The sequence below is a fragment of the Bufo gargarizans genome, chromosome 1 (assembly GCF_014858855.1).
Source record: "Bufo gargarizans isolate SCDJY-AF-19 chromosome 1, ASM1485885v1, whole genome shotgun sequence".
NCBI classification, from domain to species: Eukaryota; Metazoa; Chordata; class Amphibia; order Anura; family Bufonidae; genus Bufo; species Bufo gargarizans.
The window spans coordinates 615,524,718-615,550,985 of NC_058080.1; the positions used below are offsets into that span (position 1 = coordinate 615,524,718).

The 26,268-nt window shown below is 42.8% G+C and overlaps 1 protein-coding gene across 2 annotated transcripts; it reads left to right on the forward strand.

Moving 5' to 3' along the window:
- On the forward strand, window positions 1–25,730 carry TICAM2 (toll like receptor adaptor molecule 2). Of its 2 annotated transcripts, none has more exons than XM_044275913.1 (2): window positions 1–109; window positions 24,293–25,730. In XM_044275913.1, the coding sequence occupies exons 1-2, from the start codon at window positions 31–33 to the stop codon at window positions 24,955–24,957; spliced, it is 744 nt and encodes a 247-aa protein (XP_044131848.1). In that variant the 5' UTR covers window positions 1–30; the 3' UTR covers window positions 24,958–25,730. The 2 variants fall into 2 exon arrangements, with proteins under 2 accessions (XP_044131848.1, XP_044131846.1); XM_044275911.1 differs by lacking the exon at window positions 1–109 and adding an exon at window positions 9,098–9,278.
- The last annotated feature ends 538 nt before the right edge of the window (window positions 25,731–26,268 follow it).

Consider the following 26,268-nt stretch of genomic DNA (forward strand, 5'->3'; position numbering starts at 1 on the left):
GTATATTAGACATTCAACTACACCCAGCTAATGAACAATCATTCTGGCATGGACGGCCACTCCTCTTTTCACAACTATGGGACGTCTGCTCCAATGTTCATCAATTTTCGTAAGTCCCATAGCATGCATATGGAGCCGCACCTTGTGGACATTTATGACAAATCCTTTCCTATACGACAGAAATTACTTAATTAATTAATTAATTTATTTATTTTATAGCGCTACTATATAAGTGCATATATTTTAAGTGTATTTATTTTAGCACTTATATAGCGCTATTATATTGCGTAGCGCTTTACAGACACTAGCATCAACTGTCCCCAATGGGGTCACAATCTAGGTTCCCTATCAGTATGTCTTTGAAGTGTGGAAGGAAACCAGAGTACCCGGAGGAAACCCACAAACACGGAGAGAATATACAAACTTTTACTGTGTTTGGCTGCTATAGGCAACAGAGCAAGGTGTATACTTATGTTGTTTTTTTTTTATAACATGCCACGTGGTATATATTAATTCAGAGAACCACATTCTCATTTTATAATGTTCTGTTCAGTTTCATATGGCTATACTTTGGCATCCATAGTAAAGCTGCAAGACATAAACCCCTATGCCCCCCAGTTCTATATAAATGAAGTAATATAACCAAAGATGCCCATGTTGATCTAAGTTGGGTTCAGTAGGATCTTGAGGAGTCCATGTGCTACGCCTATAATATGGGCATTCGAATCTGGCAGTGTTATAGCCGTCGGAAACCAGCCTAACCCTACAGAAAGTGAAGACTGTTCAGACTTGCTGTGACAAGGGATGGTTTCCATGCCTGTGCTACTGACAGGATCACAAACACTAGTGTGACTAACAGGACAAGGCGTACTGTAAACTATGAAGTTGAGTACCTGGCTCAGATTAAAGGAAAAAGGGATGGTGGGGAGAAAGAGAATACAATTAGTTGAAATTATCTTAATTTCTGTTGTCTTTGCTCACTGGGACATCGCGGTCTCCTCAAACAGCTTATTGGTGGGGGTGCCAGGAGTCTGACCCCCACCATCTCATAACTCTCTGAGTACAGATGTCATAGATGTTACCTGCACTCCTATGTAACACCCCACATAACACAGTGAACTATTGTGTTAAGTGGGGTGTTACATAGGACTGCATGGAACATCTACTACATTATCTGCACACAGAAAGTTATCACTGTTATCTGGGCTGTTACATAGGATTGCAGGTGACAAATTAAACTTTAGTTGTCAAATTTAAAATACATATGATTATGATAAAAGAAAAGACTTGGAGGAGAAGATGAGGTGCAGGTCACAGTAGTGAGCCCGCTCTACATATAGGGGAATACAACATCACATACCTGTTACATCCAGTAACATCTCCTGTCATGTAGACCTTCTCTTTCCTCTTCTCCTCCGTTTGACCCAGACCTCCATGACAAATTATTTCAACCGTATCTCGTCTCTACAGAGTTTGTTACACAGACACGTTAGATTTCTCATAATTGGGGTCATTTATCAAACTGGTGTAAAGTAGAACTGGCTTAGTTGCTGTGACGAGACCAATCTCGCCACATTACATTGGAGAAGCCTGGTTGCCTGCCTGCTTCCTTTAGACTATGGCCCCATGTTGAAACGCTTGATTTTCCCCTGCAAAGACTATGTGAAAGAAATTGGCTCCATGGCAATTGAACTGTATTTGTGTAGTCTGAGTGCCATTCACCTAAAAAATTGAATGCACTCAGACCTGAGCTATCTGGGGATATGTTAAATGTCTATGTTTTATGCAATAGCTGCACAGTTAAATATTCTTATGTATTTTATTGTCTTTTGCTACCATGTGGCTAATGAAGTTTTGACTCTGCCCTTGGAGATAAATTGGATTACTTCCAATTGTCTCCAGGACAGAAGACATTGTGTAAAACTGTGTATTCTCCTGCCTGTGATAATTACATTAACCCATTGTGTAAGGTAATTGTATCACAGGCAGAGGGGAGGATTTTGGGTGGGAGTGTCTGAGTGTATTGTACGGGGTTACTGGTTGTTTTACAAAACCCTGTGGGTGGTACTAATGTGTAAGAATGTGTATATAAGAACAATAAACACAGAGCTCTGGCTGTCCACTGCTTTACCCTCAACACAGAGCTTGGTCTCGTTCTTGGGGAGATTCACTGTATGCTGTTAGAGACTGATTGCTAGGAGTGTAAGCCGCTTTGGTGCGTTTCCTATTCATCTGCTAGCAGCTATTCATGAGGTTCCGTTCGGGAGTTTGGAGCATTCCCTTGTATGCCGTTCGGGAGTTTGGTGTTCTGTAAGTAGCTGTGCCTGTAGCTCTGGAAGGGGAAGATCTCTTGTGTGGGAGTGTCTGAGTGTATTGTACGGGGTTACTGGTTGTTTTACAAAACCCTGTGGGTGGTACTAATGTGTAAGAATGTGTATATAAGAACAATAAACACACAGCTCTGGCTGTCCACTGCTTTACCCTCAACACAGAGCTTGGTCTCGTTCTTGGGGAGATTCACTGTATGCTGTTAGAGACTGATTGCTAGGAGTGTAAGCCGCTTGGGTGCGTTTCCTATTCATCTGCTAGCAGCTATTCATGATGTTCCGTTCGGGAGTTTGGAGCATTCCCTTGTATGCCGTTCGGGAGTTTGGTGTTCTGTAAGTAGCTGTGCCTGTAGCTCTGGAAGGGGAAGATCTCTTAAACGGCATTTACCCCCTTTTATGCCCGGGGTGCCGTTACAGGTGCCCATAACAATCAATCAGATTCCACCTTTAATTTTACAAAGGAGCTGTGAAAAATGAAAGGTGAAACTGTTGCAATGGGTAACTAACCCAGTTATACTTTATACCAGTTTGATAAATTACCCCAAAGGTCCCTAGAGTGTCTACAGCAATTATAATGAACCCTAGAGTGCTCTCAGTAATAATAACACCCTATATTGTGCTCCAGGTAATAATGCCTCCCACACTGCTCCATATAGTAATTTCCCCCACACTACCCCCATATAGTAATTTCCCCCACACTGCCCCATATAGTAATTTCCCCCACACTGCCCCATATAGTAATTTCCCCCACACTGCCCCATTTAGTAATTTCCCCCTCACTGCCCCATATAGTAATTTCCTCCACACTGCTCCATATAGTAATTTCCCCCTCACTGGACCCCATATAATAATTTTTCCCTCACTGCCCCATATAATAATTTTCCCCACACTGCTCCATATAGTAATTCCCCCCACACTGCCCCATATAGTAATTTCCCCCACACTGCCCCATATAGTAATTTCCCCCACACTGCCCCATATAGTAATTTCCCTCTCACTGCCCCATATAGTAATTTCCCCCACACTGCCCCATATAGTAATTTCCCCCATACTACCCCATATAGTAATTTCCCCCACACTGCCCCAAGGCAGGGAATATTATAACGCTGTGTAAGGGATCGCTCTCTCAAGCAGGGTGGCGATGACAGGCTCTTCCTCTGACAACAGGGTTAAAGTCCAAATGGTGCTTTATTTTGGCACTTCAGCACCAGCACAAACATAAACCAAAACACCTGCGCATCTGGGCTCTACCTAATACATAGATCTTCTCCCTAACTCACTTATAGAGCTCACTTCACACACAGGGTATCTGGCTCTGACACTCAGCAGGTCAGCTTTACCAGGCATAAGTCCCACACCAGGGGAGAGATCTAGCTTCACTCAGCCTCGTGGTCCCCCAGCCATCCTGGCTGGGACCACACCAAGCCTCACAGGGATCCCCCTCTCTGGGGTCACTTCCTCTCCCCCACAGAGGGTTCTTTTATCCCAGCTGGCCTCACCTGCGATATCCTCAGCTAAAGGAATTACTTGCACTGGAAGGGTGTGGACTGGCAGGTCCTACTACCAAACCTACCCAGAACAGAATCTAGACAAAGCTGTCTACTACTGCAGCTTTCTGGATTTCAGTTATCTCACCCAGCTGAGGTATCTTGGTGGGATATATCCGCCCTCCAACACTATACTGTACATATTACCACAGCTGGAATAGCATTTTGTAATAGTAATCCTTTCGACAGCTAAACCACAACATTGTCAATATAAAGTACCTACAAGGTCAGCATCTTTGAGCATTGGTTGCCTAACAGCCGAAAAATTTGTAAGTAATTCGATAAGCTATAGTGGTAGTATTGCTGTCAAAATATAATATACAGATACAATGTCAACGTAAATGAATATAGGAAGGTTAGAGCAACTTTCAATTTAAATATAGGGTTCATAAAAGGTATTTTTAGTAAATATTAATAAAAGTTAAGTCTTAGGTGGTGGAATTTAGTGGGTTAAAAATAGGGTTTGTATTGCAGATATGTTGGCATTGTGTTCCATTGACCTCATGCCACTGATCATAAAGGCTATCATGGTACACAGCAAGATGGTAATGAAGGCTGGAATGGAGGTCTATCCACTTCAGTAATGAGTGCTGCTTTTGTCTCAGACGTAATTATACTTGGAGATTGTCTGGAGACCATGTGGGCAACAGCATGAAGAGGCCTTCACAAGGGAGGGTCACATTGGTCCTATTGCCAAAATTATGGGGAGGGGGGCATAATGTACAGTAGCTGGACCCCTCTTTTATTCATTTCAGGTACACTAACAGCTCAGCGTTATAATGACTTGGTTGTTGAACCGGCGGTACGGCCATTTCTCCAGTGTCCCAAGAGAAATTTTTTAACAGGACAGCACCAGGCTGCATGTTGCTCATGTTACTGGGAGTCCCAAACGTGCTACAGTGGCCGGAGGCATTCCCGGACTTGTCTCCCATCGAGCACATCTGTGACATCATTGGTCGGTAATTGCAAAGGGAACTGCCAGCAGTGAATCTTGATGATTTGCATGCCCAAGTGCATTCAGAGTGGCAGAACATTCCTCAGACAACCATTAATAACCTAACTGATGGCATGCCAAGGCATGTAAGTACGTGGATTTCTTTGTGTGTCGCTCCTACTAGGTACTGAATAAATTTAAATGTTTTGAATATTTTGTTTCCATATTTATCATTTGCATATCATTAACATGTCTATAGATCCTGTAATTTCCATCATTCCATGACTACCTTGGTGTTGCAATTTCAGTGTTGAGGTGTGTATGTTACAGAACAGCATTTTACAGCTGCTATGTTCTGTAAAGCTATGTCTACATCTGCGTTGGAGGCTCTGTTCAGCACCTATGTCCCAGAATTTGTTCTCAGCTAAAAAATCGTTCTCCTGAACAGAAACCAAATGGATCCCATTATAGTCAATGGGGTCTGTTCGGCCCAGTTTGCTCATTTTTAAAACACTGCAAATTTTTGCTAATAAAAAACTTACAAAAAATGTTTTTAGGTTAAAATATATGTAAATCAATAATTTAAAAAATAGCTGCAAAGGTGCCCATAGCCTACAAAATGTTCATGAAAAAAAAAAATATTAAAACTTTCTCGCTGAAAACTGTTTTCGTTAACCTTTGAGGAATTTTGGCCCTGAGGACAAGAACAATTATTTTCACTTTTCCTTTTTGTTAGTAGCGGTCATAACTTTTTTTATTCTTTGTTTGCATTAGTTGCTTGAGGCTTTGTTTTTTGCAGGACAAGTTGCACATTTATGTGGTTGGCATTTTTCTGATACAGATACATTAGAATTTAAATCAAAGTAACTTTATTTTGTAAAAAAAAAGTGACTCTGCTAAGGTCTATGTTTATTTCTGTTTATGGTATAGAGTGATTCTTATAAATGATGCTCTAATTCTAAATTATATTGTATAATCAAAGGACTTATTGCTCTACTGGTCCCTATGTGATCTTCCTGATTTGATTATATTAGTGGGTTTTTATTTCCTCTTAAACTGTATAAAAATCTATAAAAAATGAAAACCAAAAACATATTTTACAAGTTGCTACAGTCATGAAGATACCAAATATGTGTGTATTATCACCCAAGGATGTCCTAACATCAGGAAACATCATGAAAAGATGGTTAGAGATCCCTGGCATCTTTTAATGGAACCTGGACTGTCTGCCTATACAAGATATACATGACATGATAAACACAATCCCTTTGAATGCTGCAATCAGCATTGACTGTGACATTCAAAGGGTTAAAGGCATTATCCCATGACTAATAAAAATGAAAATAGTACATGACAGCCTCTTTCTAACAAAGCTAGAACCAGCCCTGTACCTCACATGGATCCAGAGATCTCCCCATTCATTGCTCTGCTAAATTAATATCAAGCTGGTAGCTCAAGGGAGGGTCTTTTCTGCTGCAGCTAAGGGGGTGTGTCCATTCTGCTGCAGCTCTCCACCTATCACAGCTCAGGAGGCCGTTGAAGGATGAAACTGAGCATGTGCGGCCTTCTCAGTTAGCAGTTAGTTTTTCTCCACATAGCAGGGCTGCGGTCTACAGCCATTGCCCCGCTCCTGATTGCCCAGACAGTGTAAGTATGCTTGTCATGATAAACTGCCTGCCACTCATGATGAGCTTAGTTGTCATGCATTGGCAACCAGTTTAATAAAAGTTTTTGAAACCCAAAGAAACACAGAGATATCTGATATCTTAGTAATCGGAAAGGACCTTGTTTTAAAAAATGTAAAAGGTTAAAAAAAAAATTTAAACTATTTAAATTCAGGGAGGCAAAAAAGTTCACAAACACATTTTCAGTTCAAAAGACCCAAAATGCCCATCTGGACATTTATGGCATATTGATAGGTTCAGCTATTTTAGGAGGGAAGGGAGAGATCACCGTCTGGCCACCTTTCCATTTTCCACTATGAAATGTACAAAAATGGCCGAGACAATGTTAGGTTATTTTCAGAAGTCCCATAGCAGACAATTTCTCAGTGGTATAACTTAGATAGAGGCAGACCATGCGACTGCCATGGAGCCTAGGACGCCTTCTGTTTCTGACATGCATTTTATGCAGATGCCACTAGGAAAACTTGGTACAGAGATTATTACAGCTTCCATTGCCGGGAATGGTAATTGTATAAATTCCTATACACTGTAGCCATCTTAGTAATATAGTGTGAAGGGACTTTTGTATGTTCTCCCTGTATTTGCGTTGGTCTTCTCCGGGTACTCCAGTTTCCTCCCACACTCCAAAGACATACTGATAGGGAACTTAGATTGTGAGCCTCATTGGGGACAGACCAATGCTAATGTCTGTAAAGCTCTGCTGAATATAGTAGTAGCGCTATACAAGTGCATAAAATAAATAAAGGAAAGTGGCAGATTTATCAATGTATTTATCCACTTTTTCCAACATTCCAGTCAGATAAAGTGGGTGAGGCTGTGGGCAACTATTTTCATTATAATTTTCTAAAATAAAGATTTATTCTGCTTAATAAAAAAAAAATCATTAATTCATCAGAAATCTGGGGTGTTGCAGTTTGCCTTCCATGCTCCCTGGGAGTGTAAGACGCATGCGTACTGGGAAGCTTAGAGGTGTCAGAGGACCATACTAAATTCTGCTATGGGGCCTTATGAGATCTGTATACGCTCCTGGAGATCTGTATACACTCCTTTATATGCTCTTCTTGGGCCTACTTCTTGAGATGGGGGTCACACACTCACTTATTGGATTTAATGGCATATCCGATTGATATGTTGTCACGGAACAGTGTGCATGGATCCATTGTGCCAACTAACTGGTTTGGGCTAAACTCTAAGAGCGTTATTCGGGTGCTTCCCTGGTGCTCACTCTTTAACCCCTGTACAGGGATCTGAACAGCGCTGTTGGGGAGCAACCAGACCTCTAGGCACTATAGTCCCAGTATAGTTGGCACAAGGGTGAGGGACTCTAGTGCAAGCATCAGAAGCTCTAGGCACAGAAAGCACACCAAAAGTGTAGGTACAGTTAGAACAGTCACTTATATTGATTATGTGTTTTTTGGCAGAACTTGACTTGGCTGGATTACTGAGATGCAGGGAAACCTCACCACAACTGCAGAAGCAGTCTGGACCATCTCTAATTCTGGAACTGCAGATAATGACAACACAGAACTGGAGACACTAAGAGAGTTTTTGGGCTGGGCAGTGATGGCTGCAGGAGCAGAGCAAGCAGGAATCAAGACTGTATCACAAACAGGCAGACAGACCAGAACTGAAACATGAACTGAAAGCTGAACTGTGAGGTCAGGGGTACACAGGCAGGATGGGTACATGGCAGGAACACAGGCAGAATGGGTACCACAAGAGTATCACTGAAATACAAGTCTTCCAAACACCTTTGCTAGTCACAGGGAACCTTAAAGCTCAAGCACACATTGTATGGAGAGGGTGCCTTACGTACCCAGGGACCCTCAGCTGTTGGATGGTTAAGGATTTGCAGATGTGCACACTGGACTTAAGTAGGGATCAGCGAACCCGTGGAAGTTCAGGTTTGCCGGATTCAGCTGAACTTCAGGTCAAAGTTCGGGTTCGGAACCCGAACTTGACCCCGAACCCGGACCCCATTGAAGTGAATGGGTACCCAAACTTCACTTTATTATTTCCTGTTATAACATGGTTATAGCGAAAAATAATAGCATTCTTAAGACAGAATGCAAAAGAATATGGCAATTTAGGGGTTAAAGTGCTATACTCTTTTGCATTCTGTCTTAAGAATGCTATTATTTTCCGCTATAACCATGTTATAACAGGAAATAATAAAAAGACCCGAACACCGAACCCAGACTTAAGTGAAAAAGTCCGGGTTCAGGTCTGGGTACCCAAACTCGCAAAAGTCCGGTATGAGCCCAAACTTTGCAGTTCGTGTTCGCTCATCCCTAGCGCTAAGAGGCCACCGGGGAGCGTCCACGGGAACAGAGACTGGAGCAATGGAGACAGCAGCACAGCGGCGGTGGGCACAGACTGCTGACCTAACATATGTCCTGTAATCAGAACCACAGTTCCATTAAAGAGAACCTGTTACCACAAAATGCAGTGCATTCCCATAAAGCCATATATGTGCTCTATAACGTGCCGCACTGCAGATTGCACTGCATTTTCTGCTGGCAGGTTCACTTTAACGGAAACTCTTTAGTAAACTTATGGTAATATTGTAAAATATGTCCCTTCAAGGCTGTTTCCTCTCTGTGGTCACATGATATCTGAATGTTGTCAATGCAACAAGTTTCAGCTTACTTCTACATGAACTTCCTTACACGTGTGTACGTGGTATTCTTCCGGCTCTCTGTGAATGTGTGTTGTGTGGGAGTATACAGACCACTCTGCCTACGAGCAAGCTTACCTGGTTTTTCAGAGGGGAACACAAGTATAGGTGAGTGAAGAATAACAAGCAGAGATGGAATTCTGTGCACAATTTCTACTAAGATAGGATCAGATAACAGAGGACTGCAGAATTAGCTAATGCTTATTATATGTACTTTATTGTTTGTAGCATTCTTAAATGGGTTGTCTCACGTCAGTAAGTGGCATTTCTCATGTAGAGGAAGGAAAATCAAGGCACTTACTAATATACTGTTACCATCCCTATTGCTTCCTTTGCTGGCTAGATTCATTTTCTATCACATTATACACTGCTCGTTTCCATGGTTACGACCACCCTGCAATCCATCAGTGGTGGTCGTGCATGCAAACTTTTCTTTCTCTGTCCACTGTGCAGTGACTGGGATTGGTTACTGGGGCACTGCTACCATTCCCTGAAACGACATATTACAGAGACCTATGTAGTTCTGGTGCCTGCTTCCAGCACAAAAGTTATTGAAAAACAGCTGTGGGTTCCGGAAGTGGGACTTCCGACAATCTGATATCGATGACCTATGCTAAGGATAGACCATCAGTATAAAGGTCCCAGAGAACCCCTGTAAAGATCAAAAACCATTTGCTGTGACAAGAATATAGGACATTGCCTAATATGGAATGTAGTAAGTGCAATTACAGTATAATAGATAAACAGATACTGTGGGAATGTACTCTGCAACTGCCAAAAACAGCAACTATATTTTATTGATATATTATGCAATCAGATTATTACATAAAGGTAAGGTTTACAGGAAGGCACAATTAATCATGCAGTAGCATAACTCAATAGAACACTGTAATTAGAATATAAAGTACAGATAATACATGAGGACTGTAAACATTTTTTTACATTTATAGACTGTTACATAACCAGTGTATCCATTAGCAGAAGCTCCAAAGTCCAAGGAGACTTTCATCCTGTTACAGAGTGGATGTTTTTTCATACAGTCCTGATCAAAAGTTTAAGACCACTTGAAAAAGGGCAAAAAATCATATTTAGCATGGCTGGATCTTAACAAGGTTCCAAGTAGAGCTTCAATATGAAACAAGAAGAAATGGGAGTGAGACAAAACATTTTTGAGCATTCAATTTAATGAAAACAACGAATAAACTGAAACAGGCTGTTTTTCAGCTGATCAAAAGTTTAGGACCACACCTCAAAAAAGAACTAACCCCCCCCCCCCCCCAAAACAGAAATCCAAATTCCAAACATGAACTCAGTAATGAGTAGCTCCGCCGTTTTTGTTTATCACTTCAAAAATTCGTTTTGGCATGCTTGATGCAAGCGTTTCCATGAGGTGAGTGGGAACATTTCTCCAAGTGGTGAAGACGGCTGCACGAAGGACATCTACTGTTTGGAAATTTTTGTAAACTTCCCTTGCCATCCATCCCCAAAGGTTCTCAATTGGATTTAGATCAGAGGAATACACAGGATGGGCCAAAAGAGTGATGTTATTCTCCTGGACGAAGTCTCTTGTCCTGCAGGCATTGTGTACTGTAGCGTTGTCCTGTTGAAAAACCCAGTCGTTACCACACAGACGAGAGCCCTCAGTCATGAGGAATGCTCTCTGCAACATCTGGACATAGCCAGCGGCCGTTTGAAGCCCCTGCACTTCCTGAAGCTCCATTGTTCCACTGAAGGAAAAAGCACCCCCAGTCCATTATAGCGCCCCCTCCACTGTGGCGCATAGAAAACATCTCAGGTGGGATCTGCATATCATGCCAGTAACGTTGGAAACCATCACGGTTACATTTTTTCTCATCAGAGAATAAAACTTTCTTCCACCTTTAAATGTCCCATGTTTGGTGCTCCCTTGCAAAGTCCAAACGTGCAGTTCTGTGACGTTCAAGGAGACGAGGTCTTTGAAGACGTTTTTGTTTTTGAAGCCCTTCAGTCTCAGATGCCGTCTGATGGTTATGGGGCTGCTGTCAGCACCAGTAAGAGACTTAATTTGGGTCGAGGATTGTCCAGTGTCTTGACGGACAGCCAATTGGATCCTCCGACTCAGTGCTTAAGAATTTTTTTGGGGTCTTCCACTTGACTTTTTTGTTCCATAACCCTCAGGATCATTTAAGAAAATCCAAATGACTGTCTTACTGCGTCCCACCTCAGCAGCGATGGCGCGCTGTGAGAGACCCTGCTTATGCAGTTCAACAACCCGACCACGTTCAAAAAGGGAGAGTTTTTTTGCCTTTGCCATCACAACGTGTGACTACCTGACAGAAAATGACAATGAATCCACATCTTTGCACAGATTTGGCCTTTTAAAGGCATGTGGTCCTAAAATTTGGATCAGCTGAAAAACAGCCTGTTTCAGTTTAATCATTATTTTCAATTAATTGAATGCTCAAAAAATATTTTGTCTCACTCTCATTTCTTCTTGTTGCATGTTGAAGCTCTACTTGGAACCCTGTTAAGATCCAACAATGTAAAATATGATTTTTTGCAATTTTTCAAGTGGTCTTAAACTTTTTATCAGGACTGTATTAGGCAGGCGCTAGAAATAACTATAACTATTCATTTGTTTATCCAGTAGCAAAAAAAAGTGGTGAATCTTAAGTAACATGGGGTAAGTGTTTCCAATCAAGCCCTTTAAAGGTACTTTCACACTAGCGTTTTTCTTTTCCGGCACTGAATTCCGTCCTAGGGTCTCAATATCGGAAAAAAAATGATCAGTTTCATCCCCATGCATTCTGAATGGAGAGAAATCAGTTCAGGATGCATCAGGATATCTTCAGTTCAGTCACTGAACGGCGTTTTGGACGGAGGAAATACCGCAGCATGCGGATCAGTTGCCAGAATGCCGGATCAGGCATAAATTTACATTGAAATGTATTAGTGCCAGATCCGGCATTAAAAATACTGGAATGCCGGATCCGTCCTTCCGCTCTGCACATGCGCAGAACGGTAAAAATGTTAAAAAAAAATTGAAACGGATCTGTTTGACCGGATGACAAACAGAGAGACGGATCCATTCTTGCAATCCGCATCCGGATTTGTCTACAAATGCTATCCATTTGCATGCAGATTGCCTGATCCGGCAGGCAGTTCCGCGTGCTCAGAAGGGAAGGAGCGCCATATGGCTTTTGGAGGCCAGATTTTGCTGAAATGGTTTGAGGGCACTATGTTGCTTTTGAAGAGACCCTGAGGTACCCTTTACAGTGATAACCCCCAAAAAGTGTCCCCCTTTTGGAAACTAAACCCAAGGGTCTAGTGGGCATGTTGAGCACTTTGACCCAACAGGTGTTTTCTAGAAATAAGGCCTCATGCACACGGCCGTTGTTTTATTCCGTGTCCGTTGCGCCGTTTTTCGTGATTTTCTGCGGACCCATTGATGTTCAATGGGTCCGTTGAAAACTCGGCTAATGCACCGTTTGCCATCCGCGTACGTGATCCGTGATTCCAGTCCGTCAAAAAAATATAACCTGTCCTATTATTTTTGCGGAAAATGGTTCGTGGATCCATTCAAGTCAATCGGACCACTAAAAAACACGGAGGCACACAAGATTGTCACCCGCGTCCACGCTTCCACGTCCATTTTTTTCATTTGCATGGCAAACCTGTCTTAGACTTTTTTTTTACATTCCTTTATTTCTGGTGGTCCTCCAAAAATAAAGGAAGACACACGGAAACAAAAAGGGAAACGGATCACAGAACAACGGAACCCCATTTTGCGTAACGGAACACAACGATCGTGTGCATGAGGCCTAAATGTGTACTGGATGGTGAATGAAAACTGAAATGTTTCCACAAACATGCTCTTTCAGTGCCAAATATGTTGTGCTCAATTTTTGCCACTATAAAAAGTCAGCACAAATAATTATACTGTGTTTCCAATTGTACAAACACCTCACATGTGTCCCTAAACTGTTGTCTGGATAAGCATGAAGTGCATTTGAGACCTAATTTTCTGATTTACACAGTATTGGCTAAATATCGTCGAGGTTCTGATGCGAAATTATAAAAAGCTCCCCAAGAAGTGACCCCATTTTGGAGACTACACCCTCTAAGGAATTTTTCAAGGGATGTAGTGAGCACTTTGACCCAACAAGTGTTTTCCAGAAATGAATGTGTAGTGGATGGTGAAAAGTGAGTACACATGCTGCGCGGTAGTAAGGTGGTAAAATTACAGGGTACATACAGTAAAGGATAAAAGTAATACTCTATGGATGTATGGTACACTGTGAAGCAATCATTTATGCACAGGCCAGGTTTTCCAGGGCAGTTTTTGCAGTGATAAATGGTGTCCTTTTTTATCCCCCTTTTGGAACACATTCTGCATTTTTTTTTTGGGTTACCATGGTAAAACATGGGTGCCATAACTTCCAGAAGTACTAGGCCCCTCTTCTTCCTGGTTTTCAAAAATTAGGGCCTTTGATCACCACCTCTTAAAAACTGAAGGAATGTTCCTGTCTCACCTGCAGTTCGAAATAACACGTAAGCATTATACAATGCCATCTGTACAATGTGCACTGCCAGCTTTTTGTACCACACCTTCAGATTTACACATGGCATTGAATGGCTTCCGTATTTGATCTAAAAGATCAGATTGTCCCATGTGCCTATTGTTGTTCAGAATGCTGACTGGCTTGGGGTAGTGGTAGTTGTACCTCGTACAGGGGCTGGGAAGCTGCTCTTCCTGTGATTTGTGGTCACTACAAGTCCATCCCTCTTGTCATTGTACTTAACCACCAGCATGTTCTCATTGCAGAGATCCCTGCTTTTGCCCTTTCTGAGTGGTTGCACAAGCAGGGACCTAAGTAGCCCTATCTTATTTTTGCTTACCATGCCACAAGCTACAGTACCTCTGGAACTTAGGGATTTGAAACAGGGTTACGATGGTGTAATAGTTATCCACATAGAGGCGGTAACCCTGCTTTAGAAGTGGGTGCACTCAGGGGCGGACTGACCATAGACCCTACAGGGAAATTTCCAGGTGCCCTGATGCCCAGGGGGGCGCTCATGCCTTCCTCATGGCTATTAGCAACACCAAAAGGGATATTATAGTAAAGTAAAACTTAGATTTTAATAAATCTTATCTAAAAAAAGAAGACAAAATGCAGCATAAATACAAAAAAATAGAACAGTCTTACTGGTATACTGATGATTCTGTTAAAATCTGGATACCGATCTGGTTGGGTGGACACCGCTGACGGGTGGACGATGGAGGGAGGGAATGTTTAGGATGATACAATGCACGTATCCTGTCCCTACCTTGCCCTGTCAGGTCTATTTTGCCCTAAAGCCTCCTAATACGGAGTCATCGCCCTGACAAGAGCTGCCCCGTCCGGAAGAACCTTGCCCTATTATTAATCCCGGGAAAAACCTATTAAGGAAATTAGTGGAGGGAGTACCTGTCACTACCCTACCTATTCCAGAGCTAAACAAAATAAATCAAAATAAAAAATTGTCAAAAAAGTTCTCAAAAAAGTCCCAATGCGTTTCATCTTAATGGATACCCCCAGACTCATCAGGGGATGAGGGGCCAAGATTGAAGAAAAGGTGGACACCACAGTTGTGGTCCGATGTCACCATAAACACTGAGGGAAGGCCAGTGAATTGCCCTGCTACCTCCAAGTGTTTTTGAGTATGGCAGCATGGTAGTTTCACTTCTGTCCAATGGCAGCATGGAGCCCCACGGCACCGCTTTAAATAGATACAGATCGGGTCTCCCCTATTGCTTCCAGGTTGTCCGCTGACGTCACCGGTGTATTGCCAGGAGTACAGGGCAGCCGGAGTGCATCACGTGAGCAGGAGGCGTGAATGAGATGTCTGTGTGGCGTCAGCACTGCCTAGCAACAGCCGATGCTCACACCGGCATCTCACAGTACAGGGCGCAATATGCACGTCCCAGTTATAAGTCTAAAGAGATAACACACTGGAGGACATTTGAGCGGAGGTGTCTCTCCCTGTTGGAAATTAGTGGGATACATAGGTACAATACTGTTGCGACTGTGTCACGGTCTTGTTGTTGTGCTCTGTGGCACGTTACCGTGCATGCGGTTGCCTGGGGCAACGTGTTGTTTCTGCATGTGTGTGAACTGCTCCTGATTCCCCTGTTCCTTCCCAGTCTGGTGTGTATAGGGTTAAGGTGTGGTGCTAGGTGTGGCCTCATAGCTCTACTAATTAAGGTGTTGTGAGCCTGAGGTCAGTAGTATTCCAGCCTTGGTGTACGCTCGAGTTATGCTTCTTTCTGGATATTCCATCCGTCCAGTGTGAGGGCCACCTAGTTAGACATCAAGTTCATGCGATGTCACCTGGTGTCTTTCCTATGTCTTCTTCCTTTCCTTACATGTCTCCTTGTTTGGTGTGGGTTTATGTACAGGTGTGTTGTTATGTGTTGTTATGTCTAGTGTTGTATTCCATGTCTGGTCTGTCTGGTGTTGTTGTCCAGCATGGTTGTTAGATGTTCCCCCGCCTGTCCTGCCCTCAGTGAGAGGCCCCCTCGGTTCCCTGGAGGGGGAACCACAAGTGCGCAGTTGCTGGAGTGCTCGTTCCTATGTGTGTCAGTTTGTACTGAGTACGGTATGGTTTTCGGGTTGCAGTACATTTGCATGGGTTCCAGTCTTCTGGGGTGCTTTCCAGCAGCTGCGGCAAGTAAGTTACCAATATACCGTTGTTCTTGGTTCAGTGGTTATTCTTGCCACTGGACTCTTACCTGCTGGTCCACTTGGCTTCTCTCTGTCTCCCCTGCTCCTTGCAGCTAGGCCGGTGGAGACTCCTGTTCATCTGTGTCTGGGATTAACAGGTCGTCTCAGCCCTTTCTTTATCCGTAGGGCTGTTCAGGGCGACTCAGGGCTCAGGCTCCTGTTTATGAGCCCACCTACCATCTGGGTCAGCTCATACAGGTAGAAGTCAGGGTGAGGATTAGGGAAGCATAAGGAGGTGACCTGCTCCCTCTTCACGGTGTCCAGGCCTAGTTGTTTCCCCATTTTCCTACATTGTACGGTGGGGAGTTTCCCCCCACTCCCCACCGTGACAAATACTTAATATAAGTAAATATGTTTATAGGTACAATATGAATGAATATACTCATTCAAAATTAGGACAAACACCTACTTTCAGAAGCAATTGGATAAATCAGAGAAAGCAGCCAACATTCAACTGTCACGGCTGAGGATGGGGAAAACCCTCAGCCGTGCGATGCCTGACGATGGTAGTCACGACTCGGCCAGGAAGACAGAATTACGGAGCAGGTCACCTCCTAAAGCTTCCCTAATCTGACCCTAACTCCTAACGGCATGAGGCAACCTTGAAGGTAGGAGGACTCATGCTCTGGAACCTCGGGTCCCTACTAACCCTCCGCAGGTCCCTAAGCTAGGAGCTGGGTAGACTACCTGTTCCTCCTGGACATGGAGAAAGAGGAGCCTAAAATGGCCAGGCTGTAAATAAGGGGAAACCAATACAACTTATGGCAATGGCAGGTACGTGGAAACTAAAACTTCACCTACCTGCCACAGACACACAGCCTGGAACCCATGTACAAGTGCTGTTGTCCACTACAACAGAAAGGACACAGCACACACCACACATCATATGGGAAACCAGGAAACCATAAGGTGCAATAAACAAGCAACCACATACACATCTACATAACATCAGACAAGGTTTTATTTATGACCAGAAGGGTGGCCCCCACTGGCAGTTGGTATTAGAGACCAGGAGGGCGCCTCCAGCTTACTACAAGGCTGGAGTACCCCTCAGTCATCAGGTCTCAACTGAGGCTTTAAAGCCCATGTAGCCACACCCACACTCAGACACACCCAGTGCACACACACTAGGAAGGAATTAACCCTTCTCACACCAGGGAAGGGAAGACAACCACTTAAAGGGGAAAGTGCACACAAAACACGTAACACCCCGTGCACACCGATAAAAGGCACACCTATAAAGAGAGGTTGCCAGGTGCAACCGCATGCACATTGCAGCAAGCTGCCTAGCACAGCTCAGGCTGCTTTGCTGCCACATAAACAATGTTGCCAGCGGCAACCACAGGTGAGGCAACATACTTCAGCCCTCACCTGTGATTGACAAGAAAACCAAGACCGCAGGCAACTGCCTGCGGTTCAGGAGTCACGGCCTTAGTCTAAAGATCCACCAGGATTCTCTCTGGAGAATCTTCCAGTCCCAGTCTCCACCTCTTGGCAGGCAGGGAATCTTTTCAATACCTACAAATCGGATACTTTTTATATCACCATTGTGCATATCTACCACATGCTTAGCCACCGTTGTATTTCTTGTATTATGGATGTCCCCAATGTATTCACCAATGCGCCGGCGAAATTCTCTCTGTGTTTTCCCTACGTACTGAAGACCACATTGACATGTAATTAGATAAATCACATAAAATCACAGATATTAAATGTAGTCCTATCCACATTCCCCTTGAAAGATTTGGTAGTTCGTACAAAGTCACAGGAACTACATTTGCTGCAGCAAAAGCAGCCTGATATAGGATTGTCTAGCCATGTTCTAGGGTCCTTGTCCGGTTTTGACACAAAGTGACTATGCACTAAATGGTCTCTCATGGCCACCAGCTAGGTACATAAAAATCTAATGCTCGCAGCATTAATTGCTGTAAGAGCATAAGGCACTTTTGCACCTGACCAGCGGTTGCAGGTGCCTTCCTGAACTCAGCTGTATTACTGTCCTCAGGGCAATTATACAGTTTCATACCGTGATGTGGGCGGCAGTATTTTGTGCTGCACTGTGGTATTTGGTTCTGCTGGGGCAGTATTTTATTCCGCACTACTGTATTGCTGGCCCGACTACTTCTCTTGTCCCTGTCTACTTGTATTACTTCTTCTTCTGTTAATTTGGACCCACCTACAACATTGGGGCACTTTTATTTTTTTCCCAGGACCACTTTAAGTTCCCAATCCACCCCAGCTACACTGTCTGACACTATTTTCCTCCTACAACATTGGGGCATTCTGGGGGTTCAATCTGGGTGTCCTTTCCTTCGCAAACCCAGAATTTGTTGGTGTACCCAGAACTTGTGGGTGTACCCAGAGGTACTCTAGCACAGCTTATACATTTTAATGCCATACCTTGACCCCTCACTGGACGGGTATTGATGAAACTTCACCTTCCTTTTAAAATGTAGAAGGGACTCGTCTGCAGATGTTTTTTTCGGGGATGTAATCCTCAGCAAACTTGATACAAAAGTGGTTGAGAACTGGCTTAATTTTAAATAGACAGTCAAATCTTGGGTCAATTTGGGGTGGGAATTATGCATTATCATTGTAATGCAAATCTTTCCAAACATATTCAAATCAATTCTGGGCCATGACCATACTGTAAATTGGAGGGAGGTGCAAAACATCTGGACTCTAACACTGTCTAATTTCTGGGATAGAGACGCAGAGAGCAGGGATCTGAAATTGCTGCAGATCAACAACAGGATAACTGATGACTTCCAGAAAATCTTCTTTTTAGCAGGAACACACTATATGGAGCAGTGGCAGTGGTGGTGCACCACAAATCCCAGCCAACACAGCACAGAGTGGCACAGACACTCTCTGCACGCAGTCACCAACTAGAATGGCAGGGTGTAGAGAGGTTCTTCCTATTCTCTATACCCTAGTGCTGGTATTTTCTGATATAGCATACCAGCCAATCACAGAGCTAATAGGGAATGCCGAACACTGTTCTCCCTGTCCTGACAACACCAATCACTCCCATCGGAGCCCACCTGCAACTTCTTCACTGGTTTTTACAGTGAGGATGTTGCAATTGGCCAGTCTGCATGGACTGGCAAATTGCATATATGGGGTCTGCAGGGGGAGGTACAACTTCCCTGGTCCCGTAGCTAAGATGGCTGCCTGTCCAGAACAGCAGCCATCTTAGCCCTGTCACCAGTTTTTCTGTTCATGTACGGTAAGTAACATCCTGCTGCACCACACATGGTCCTGTTCGGGAAGGTGTGAAGCATATACTCCAAAACACCAGTTGCTGGATTGGATTTTTCCTAAAAATGTCATGGTCCTTTAGGTAATTTACACATATAAGTTCACCTACATTAATATATTACACAAATAGGAATTTCCTATTTTTTATTCCAATGATGCATATACACCAATAAGTCATGATATTAATGCCACCGGCCCACTACTGTGTAGGTCTAGGTCTCTGTTGTGGCAAAACAGTTCTGTTGTGGCAAAACCTGTTGAGGCATTAGATTCCTCAAGACCTCACTAGGTGTTTTGTGATATCTGGCACCAAGATGTTAGTAGCAGATCATTAAAGTGCTGTATCTTGCAAGGTTCAGCTTCCATAGTTTGAAATAGTTTTTCCACAACATCCCTGGACAAGCCCTTTAACTCTTTCAGAAATTTGTGCTACATTGAGGCCTCAATTTCTGTGTCTATTTGTCTATTTGACATCCACGAAAAAAACAGTATGTGTTTTATTGAAAATGTCCGTGCTTGGTTTTGGTTTGTATGTGTTTTTTGCCCTCCATGTGTCATCCATATTCCACGGACAGAACAGAAACATTTAAATCAATAGGTACATGTAATGTGAGTGTACGTGGAAAATGTGGACAGCACCTAGCAGTTAAAAACATAAATGTGAAGGCCTAAATCTTGTGTGGCATTGGACCAAATGCGCTCTCACTCCCCACATGAATCAGCGACCCTTGGGCACCGCACCCATGACTCTGTTCACTGGTTGTGCTTCTTTCCCCAGGCTCACCCATTTATCCTATTCTAACACAAGAACTTTAAGAGCTGACTGTTCACTTGCTGCTTAACATACTGTACATTGATCAGCCATAACAATAATCTGTGTAGATTTTGCCTTGTGTTCCCAAAACAGCTCTGATCCATCAAGGCTAAAACCTTGCAAGACTTCTGCGGGTGTCCTGTGGTACCTGGAACCAAGATGGTGACAGCAGATCCATTAGGTCCTGTAACACTAGTTTCACATTTGCGTCATATAAAGTTCTCCAGATCCGACTTTGCCAGATACCACCACCTTCCCGCTGGACCCCATTAGCCGCTACCAGGCAAATATGCTGAGAATCGGCTGGACAAAGACCACTGTGTACAGGAGTTTCTGTCCGGCCGTTTCCCGGCATTGTCTGCTGGACCTGCTGGCTGGAACACCCAGCTGCATGTGTGAAAGAGACCTAGGTTGCAAGTTGGAGCCTCAAAGGATTACATGCACATCAGTAGGCTTCAGGTGCCTATATACAACACTCTAGCCTCCTTACTACTTCCCATTGTTCTGTAGTCCACAGAATAACGCAGATCTAGTATCAACTAGGGATGGTTGAAAGCTGCTATAGTGCCATTAAATAACCAGATCATTCGATGTCCAGATAAATAATTGTATATATGCATATACATATGCATGTACAGTGTCCCTACAGTGTACCAATAGTGGTCATTTAGCTTGTCTGTCCTTACGCCAACATGGCTTCTTTGTGCCAGTAGCTTGCATTGTCTATGTTCTTATGCAGTCATGGCAGTCTGCATTAGGACAGGACATCTACAAACAGTTGAAGAGATATGGCTCCTGCATGCTGAATGTCAGGGTAGGCAGTCATCTGGTCTTTTATATATGGGCCTTTATAAGTCGTAAATTTACAAAGAATCTCTTGGGTGTGCCAGCTGTAGCTCAGACCCTGTTTACAATGGGTTACTTACTTTTTTGGTCCAGTAAAAAGTTAAAGTGGGACCCAAATACTGCAGTCCAGATATTCATGATCTGTGGCTCCCCCACCCTTGCCAATCAGCTCATGAATGAAAGAACTATCAAGAGCATTCAGTAGATTGAGCAGACTGCAGTGCTCAGGACCCGCTGAAGCTTCTTACCTGTGACTTTAAAGTCCTGGCCCCCCAAAAAAGTATGTAAATGTTGTAATTAGGGTCTCTGTCATTGGCACTGTCAGATAGAGTAACATAAAATGGTGACTGATTCCCTCTAAGTAATGTCAGGCAGTTACATGAGCACAAAGCCATCTCTTTAGCAATGCACACCTACAGCTAAATGGATTTTTTGAATAATTCTTAATAAACAAAAAGCCGGCAGCAACATCACATCAGAGAAGTGGAAAATATAATGCAGCATGAAAAGAAAGAACATTCATACTGTGTGAAGTAGAATTAAACAGTAGAATGCAATTCAAAAAACCTAGGACACCGCATTGGGGATGTCTACCAACCTACAAAAGCCCTTCCGTTTATTGTATAGTAAGAGGAAAATTGTAGGGGAGGAAGAAAGAGAAGTTGGGGAGGGGGAAGGTTAGAAGGACTGACTAAGATGATTGAAAGAGAATTGACATATAGAACCAGAATAAATAAAAGTTACAGAATGAGAAAAGACAAAAAGAAAAGAGAAAAATAAGACAGAGGGGATCATGAAGGAAGGGAGATCAGTACTATCAAGTGTCGAGGATAGCACTTCTCATATACTCTTAAGGGAATTGCCTAATGGCAGAGTAAGAAAACACAACATCAAGGGGCTTTGTGAGGACTACTAGGCTCCTGATAACAGATTTTATGGAATCCCAGAAGGTGTCACATATCTGGGATGTGGGAGAGGCTCTGTACCACTCACTACATTTTGGGCTGGGGAGGAGGAGAAATCTCTGACCATGGAGTAAAGGGAATGCCAAGTTAATGAATTGGTGCTGATGATAGGCATATCACAGGCACTGCAGGGCTGCAGGGCAAAGTCAGACAAACCCTGAAGGTCCCTTTACACTGACTGATAGGCCTGATGATTGCACTGATCACCTCCACAGTACGGGGAGGGGTGATCACTAATGCTATCACTCATCCCCATACATTATGAAGGGAACTGTCCTGCACTCCAGAATTTTATCTCCAAAAAGCCACAAAAGAGGGTTTTTGCAACTTCCTAAGGTACTGTAACTTTCACAAAAATGTTGTGAGTTTTTGCATTTTACACTATTACTACTACCCATTACTATCATGCCATTCTAGACAAAAGTGATAGGTTTAAAATTGCTCCAAATTTAACAAGAAACGTGCAATGTTTGATAGATTTGCACAAAGTACACCAACCCAGACTGAAGGACACTTAACTTCAAATATTAACTTTGTGATAAATGTCCTGCTATATGTAGTTTGAGAAGTAGTAGGCAGTCTTCTGCATCAGTCCATTATTTCCCAAGAAATCAGTACGCCAGGTCCTAGTGACTTGGTATCATAGAAAATACTAATGGAAAAATATAGCATTTGCAAAAAAATAAATAACTTCAGTGACCCCAAAAAACTTTGCAGTTGGTTGTTCTAGAGCTATTCTTAGTGGTAAGAAAAAACTAGAGACAAAATTCATTGTGTAAAGAGGTTTCTAGAACAAGTTAAAAAAGAAAATATCAGCTTTTTTCCAGAAACAATGCTACATCTGTCCACATGCTGTTTCTAGTACTGCATTAGGTCTCATGCACACGAGTGTACTTGCTCAGTGCCGGTGCTGCACACTGCAATGCACGGGTACCGGCCGTGTGCACTACACTTGTGGATTTGGACCCAGTGATTTGAATGGGTCAGCGATCCCCAACATACTGCCAAAGATAGAACATGTTTTTGTGGTGCGGAGGCACCGATCAGAAGCCCACAAAAGCGTTGTAGTGCTTCGGTCGGCTTCCGATCCGTGCTTCCACAGCTTCTGCACCCGTCCGATCAGAGCGCGGTGTACGCAGCGCAATCTAACATATGTTGTGATGCAGGATTGTGGAACACATCAATGCAGTCTTAAAGGGGTTGTCAGAGTTCAGATCTGAACTCGGACAAACCTCCATTTTCACCTAGGCAGCCCCCCTGACTTGAGCATTGGAGCAGTTCATGTTCCGATGCTCTCCTTTGCCCTGCGCTAAATCGCGCAGGGCAAAGGCTCTTTTGTTTACAATAACACACTGCCGGGCGGAGGCTTCTTCCGGCTAAGAATTTTCTATATGAAAATGGGGCTTCAGAAATATGTGGCAAAGGTAGGACATGCATGTATGTAATATGTATGTCACTCTAGTACTATTACACCAATGTCCCCAATCCCAGACAACCCCTTTAAATACACAGTTTAACAATCCTTCTAATGCATCCAAACATTTTAGAGAAATATATGCTAGCAATTTATCTCATTTAGTTCTGCCATAGAGTTAGTAATGCTTTCAAATAGAGGGGGAAATACAAGGAGACACCTCCTAAATAGAGAGGGCTATTGGATATTAACGTTGAATACCTCCTCTGCACATCAGCCAAATCATAGAACTTAAGTCTACTAATTGTTTTTATGTTTGCTTTATGTGTTATTAATCAATGGGCCATTCTGTTACATAGGATAAAAACCCTTGACCGCTATATTCACTCTATTTATAATTAAGGGTGTGTATGAGCCAGAAAAGCGCCAGAAGAGTGTTCTACTCCGATGTTGTGGACTACGCAATAAAAGCCAAGTTTTACTGAACCACAGTGCTGGATCAACTTTTTATGTATATTTAAAGGGGTTGTCTTATCTCGTTATTACTAAGACGAGATGAGACACAGTCCCGACCACCAGCCAGCCGGGAAACAGCAGAGTGCTCCGGAGCACTAACTACTAACTAGAAAAAACATAGCTTGTGCTACGCTGTTTCTGTAGATCTCATGCAATGCAAAAGTGCTGGAGCACTTTGCTGTTTCACCGCTGGTAGGTGGTCGGGACTGTGTCTCATCTCGCCTTAGTAATGGCAAGATGAGAAAAGCCCTTTAAAAGGGTTGTCCAGTTACTTCACATACTGGTTAAAAAAAGAATACTACTACTTTGCCTTATCGATGCATTGCCATTCCCATTATGACACATTCTAGGTCACCCATAGTCTCTGTGCTTCCTCTTAACATGGAGATGTGGCAATTGCAGTCAGTCATTGGCCATAGCAGGTCACTGCTGCGACCAGTGATTGGCTGCATTGTTACATGTTCATGTTGAGAGAAACCGCTGGAGGATCTACTGAACAACTCCTTTACTAATGGAACAATATGATATTATATTAAATTATTTTATTTTTATTTTTTATTCAGAATTCTTACTGATGATGTATGCCACAAAGGGAAACAGTAACTTTGGAAATCAGAGATCAAACCCTGAGAGTGGTGAAAAGCCACTAAGTACAGAAGAGTCTAACCACTCAAATCCGTTTAGAAAGAGCTCTCCTTTAGAAACCAAGTCAACTTTCACCGCGGAGATCACCAAGGCGGGAGATTGCAATATATTTTATAAGTTTGTCATCCTACATGCAGAGACTGATGAACTGGAGGCAATACGAGTAAAGAACATGCTTCAAGATGAATTTAACATCAAACCAGGAATCATATTTGCAGAGATGCCTGCAGGACAACAGATTCTCAAAAATCTTGATGATGCAGTGAATGGTTCAGCGTGGACTATACTATTACTGACTGAAAACTTCCTCAGAGAAGCCTGGTGTGAATTTCATTCTCATGCCACATTAATTAATTCCATTTACATGCACCATAAATATAACTCTGTGATTCCCATGCGACCAAAAGACAATTACCTTCCAAGAGAGAAGACACCATTTGCACTAAAACTAATAAACGCATTAGAAGAAGGGAACTCTGAATTCTCAAAGCAAGTAGCGAAAACCTTCAGGGATAACCTTTATAAAAAACAGTATAACATATGGAAGGCTGAGAAGGAAGGTATGGATCATCAAAGCCAATAAATGGCATTGGACTTACATGAGAAGTTCAATACGAAAGGAATATTCCAGCTGCGTTCTAAAATAAAGAAATCTAGTAAGGGTAATTTTACTGCCAATCTAAAGAAACTAAATATATGGGTCAAACAAAGATGTACGAAGGGTCTGTCCACAATTCCGTCAGTACTTTCTCTAAGGTTTCTGTTGCTTCGCATTATTCTATCCAGTAAAAAAAGTTATAAGTTCATGGAATCCATTAAAAATTGATAGTTTCAAGGTTTTAAGATGCAAAGGATTACTAGAAAAAAAATATATATATATTACTCAGAACAGTTCCTGGCCAGTGATGACCCATTAAAATTGATTAATGTTCCTGCCTTTTTTGAGTGGATGTTTGCTTCCTATTTCCACTCTTCCTATGTTAGTTTGGAACCATGGGGTGCTTTGGTCTGCACCTCCTTCCCTCTCCCCTTTCCTTTTTCTTCCTCACCCACAGGTGTAGTATCTATATACTGTACCTTGTAAGATATGGCAGCGGCCACTGGCTCCATAGTCCGGAAAGGATCATCCCTTCTTTCTACATGCAATGACTCTGATTGGAATCCCCAGGAGTTTCTTCCCTATGATATTCACTGTGCACCTTATGGATAATATGCTTATTGCTGTTGTAGGTCTCACCTTGATAGGTTGTTGAACTGCCAGTAAGCCAGCAGGTACTTCCTCTGGGCTATTAAACGTCACTCCTTCCCTTTTTTCTGTAAGTCATAATGTACACAACTGGTTGAAATATGAGAACATTTATTTTCAATAAAAACATGTTGAAAAAAATATATTTTGGGATCATTTTGGGAGCTGGCTGAAAGATATGATGAACATGTGTTTGCTACTTCCTTGGATGATCGCCAGAATCTTTTCGCAGGCATAACGCTCACCCCCGATAATTGACCAAATGATCAGTCTGTGTAAAAGGACCTTTAACCTCAGGGAATAGTAAGAGAAGTGGTCTCTCCATGATGTAGAAACAAATTAGCAGATTTCCTTGAGAAAATTCATTTTGAATATATGCAAAGGTGGAAACACGAATTGAACAAAACATTTTTTAGAGTACTCGGAAGAAGCCTTTCAGCAGTCTAGCATGTAGTACTCCTTATATACTTTGCAGGATGAAGGATCACTACATCATATTTGGTGGACATGCTATTGAACAAGGACATTTGGGGAAGATGTTTTTACCTCAATTACAAAAGTATATTTGACTAGTTTTCCACTTACACGAGAAATGACCTTGCTAGACATACAGTAGTTTACCTTCTACTCCCATAAAGAGTTAAGTTC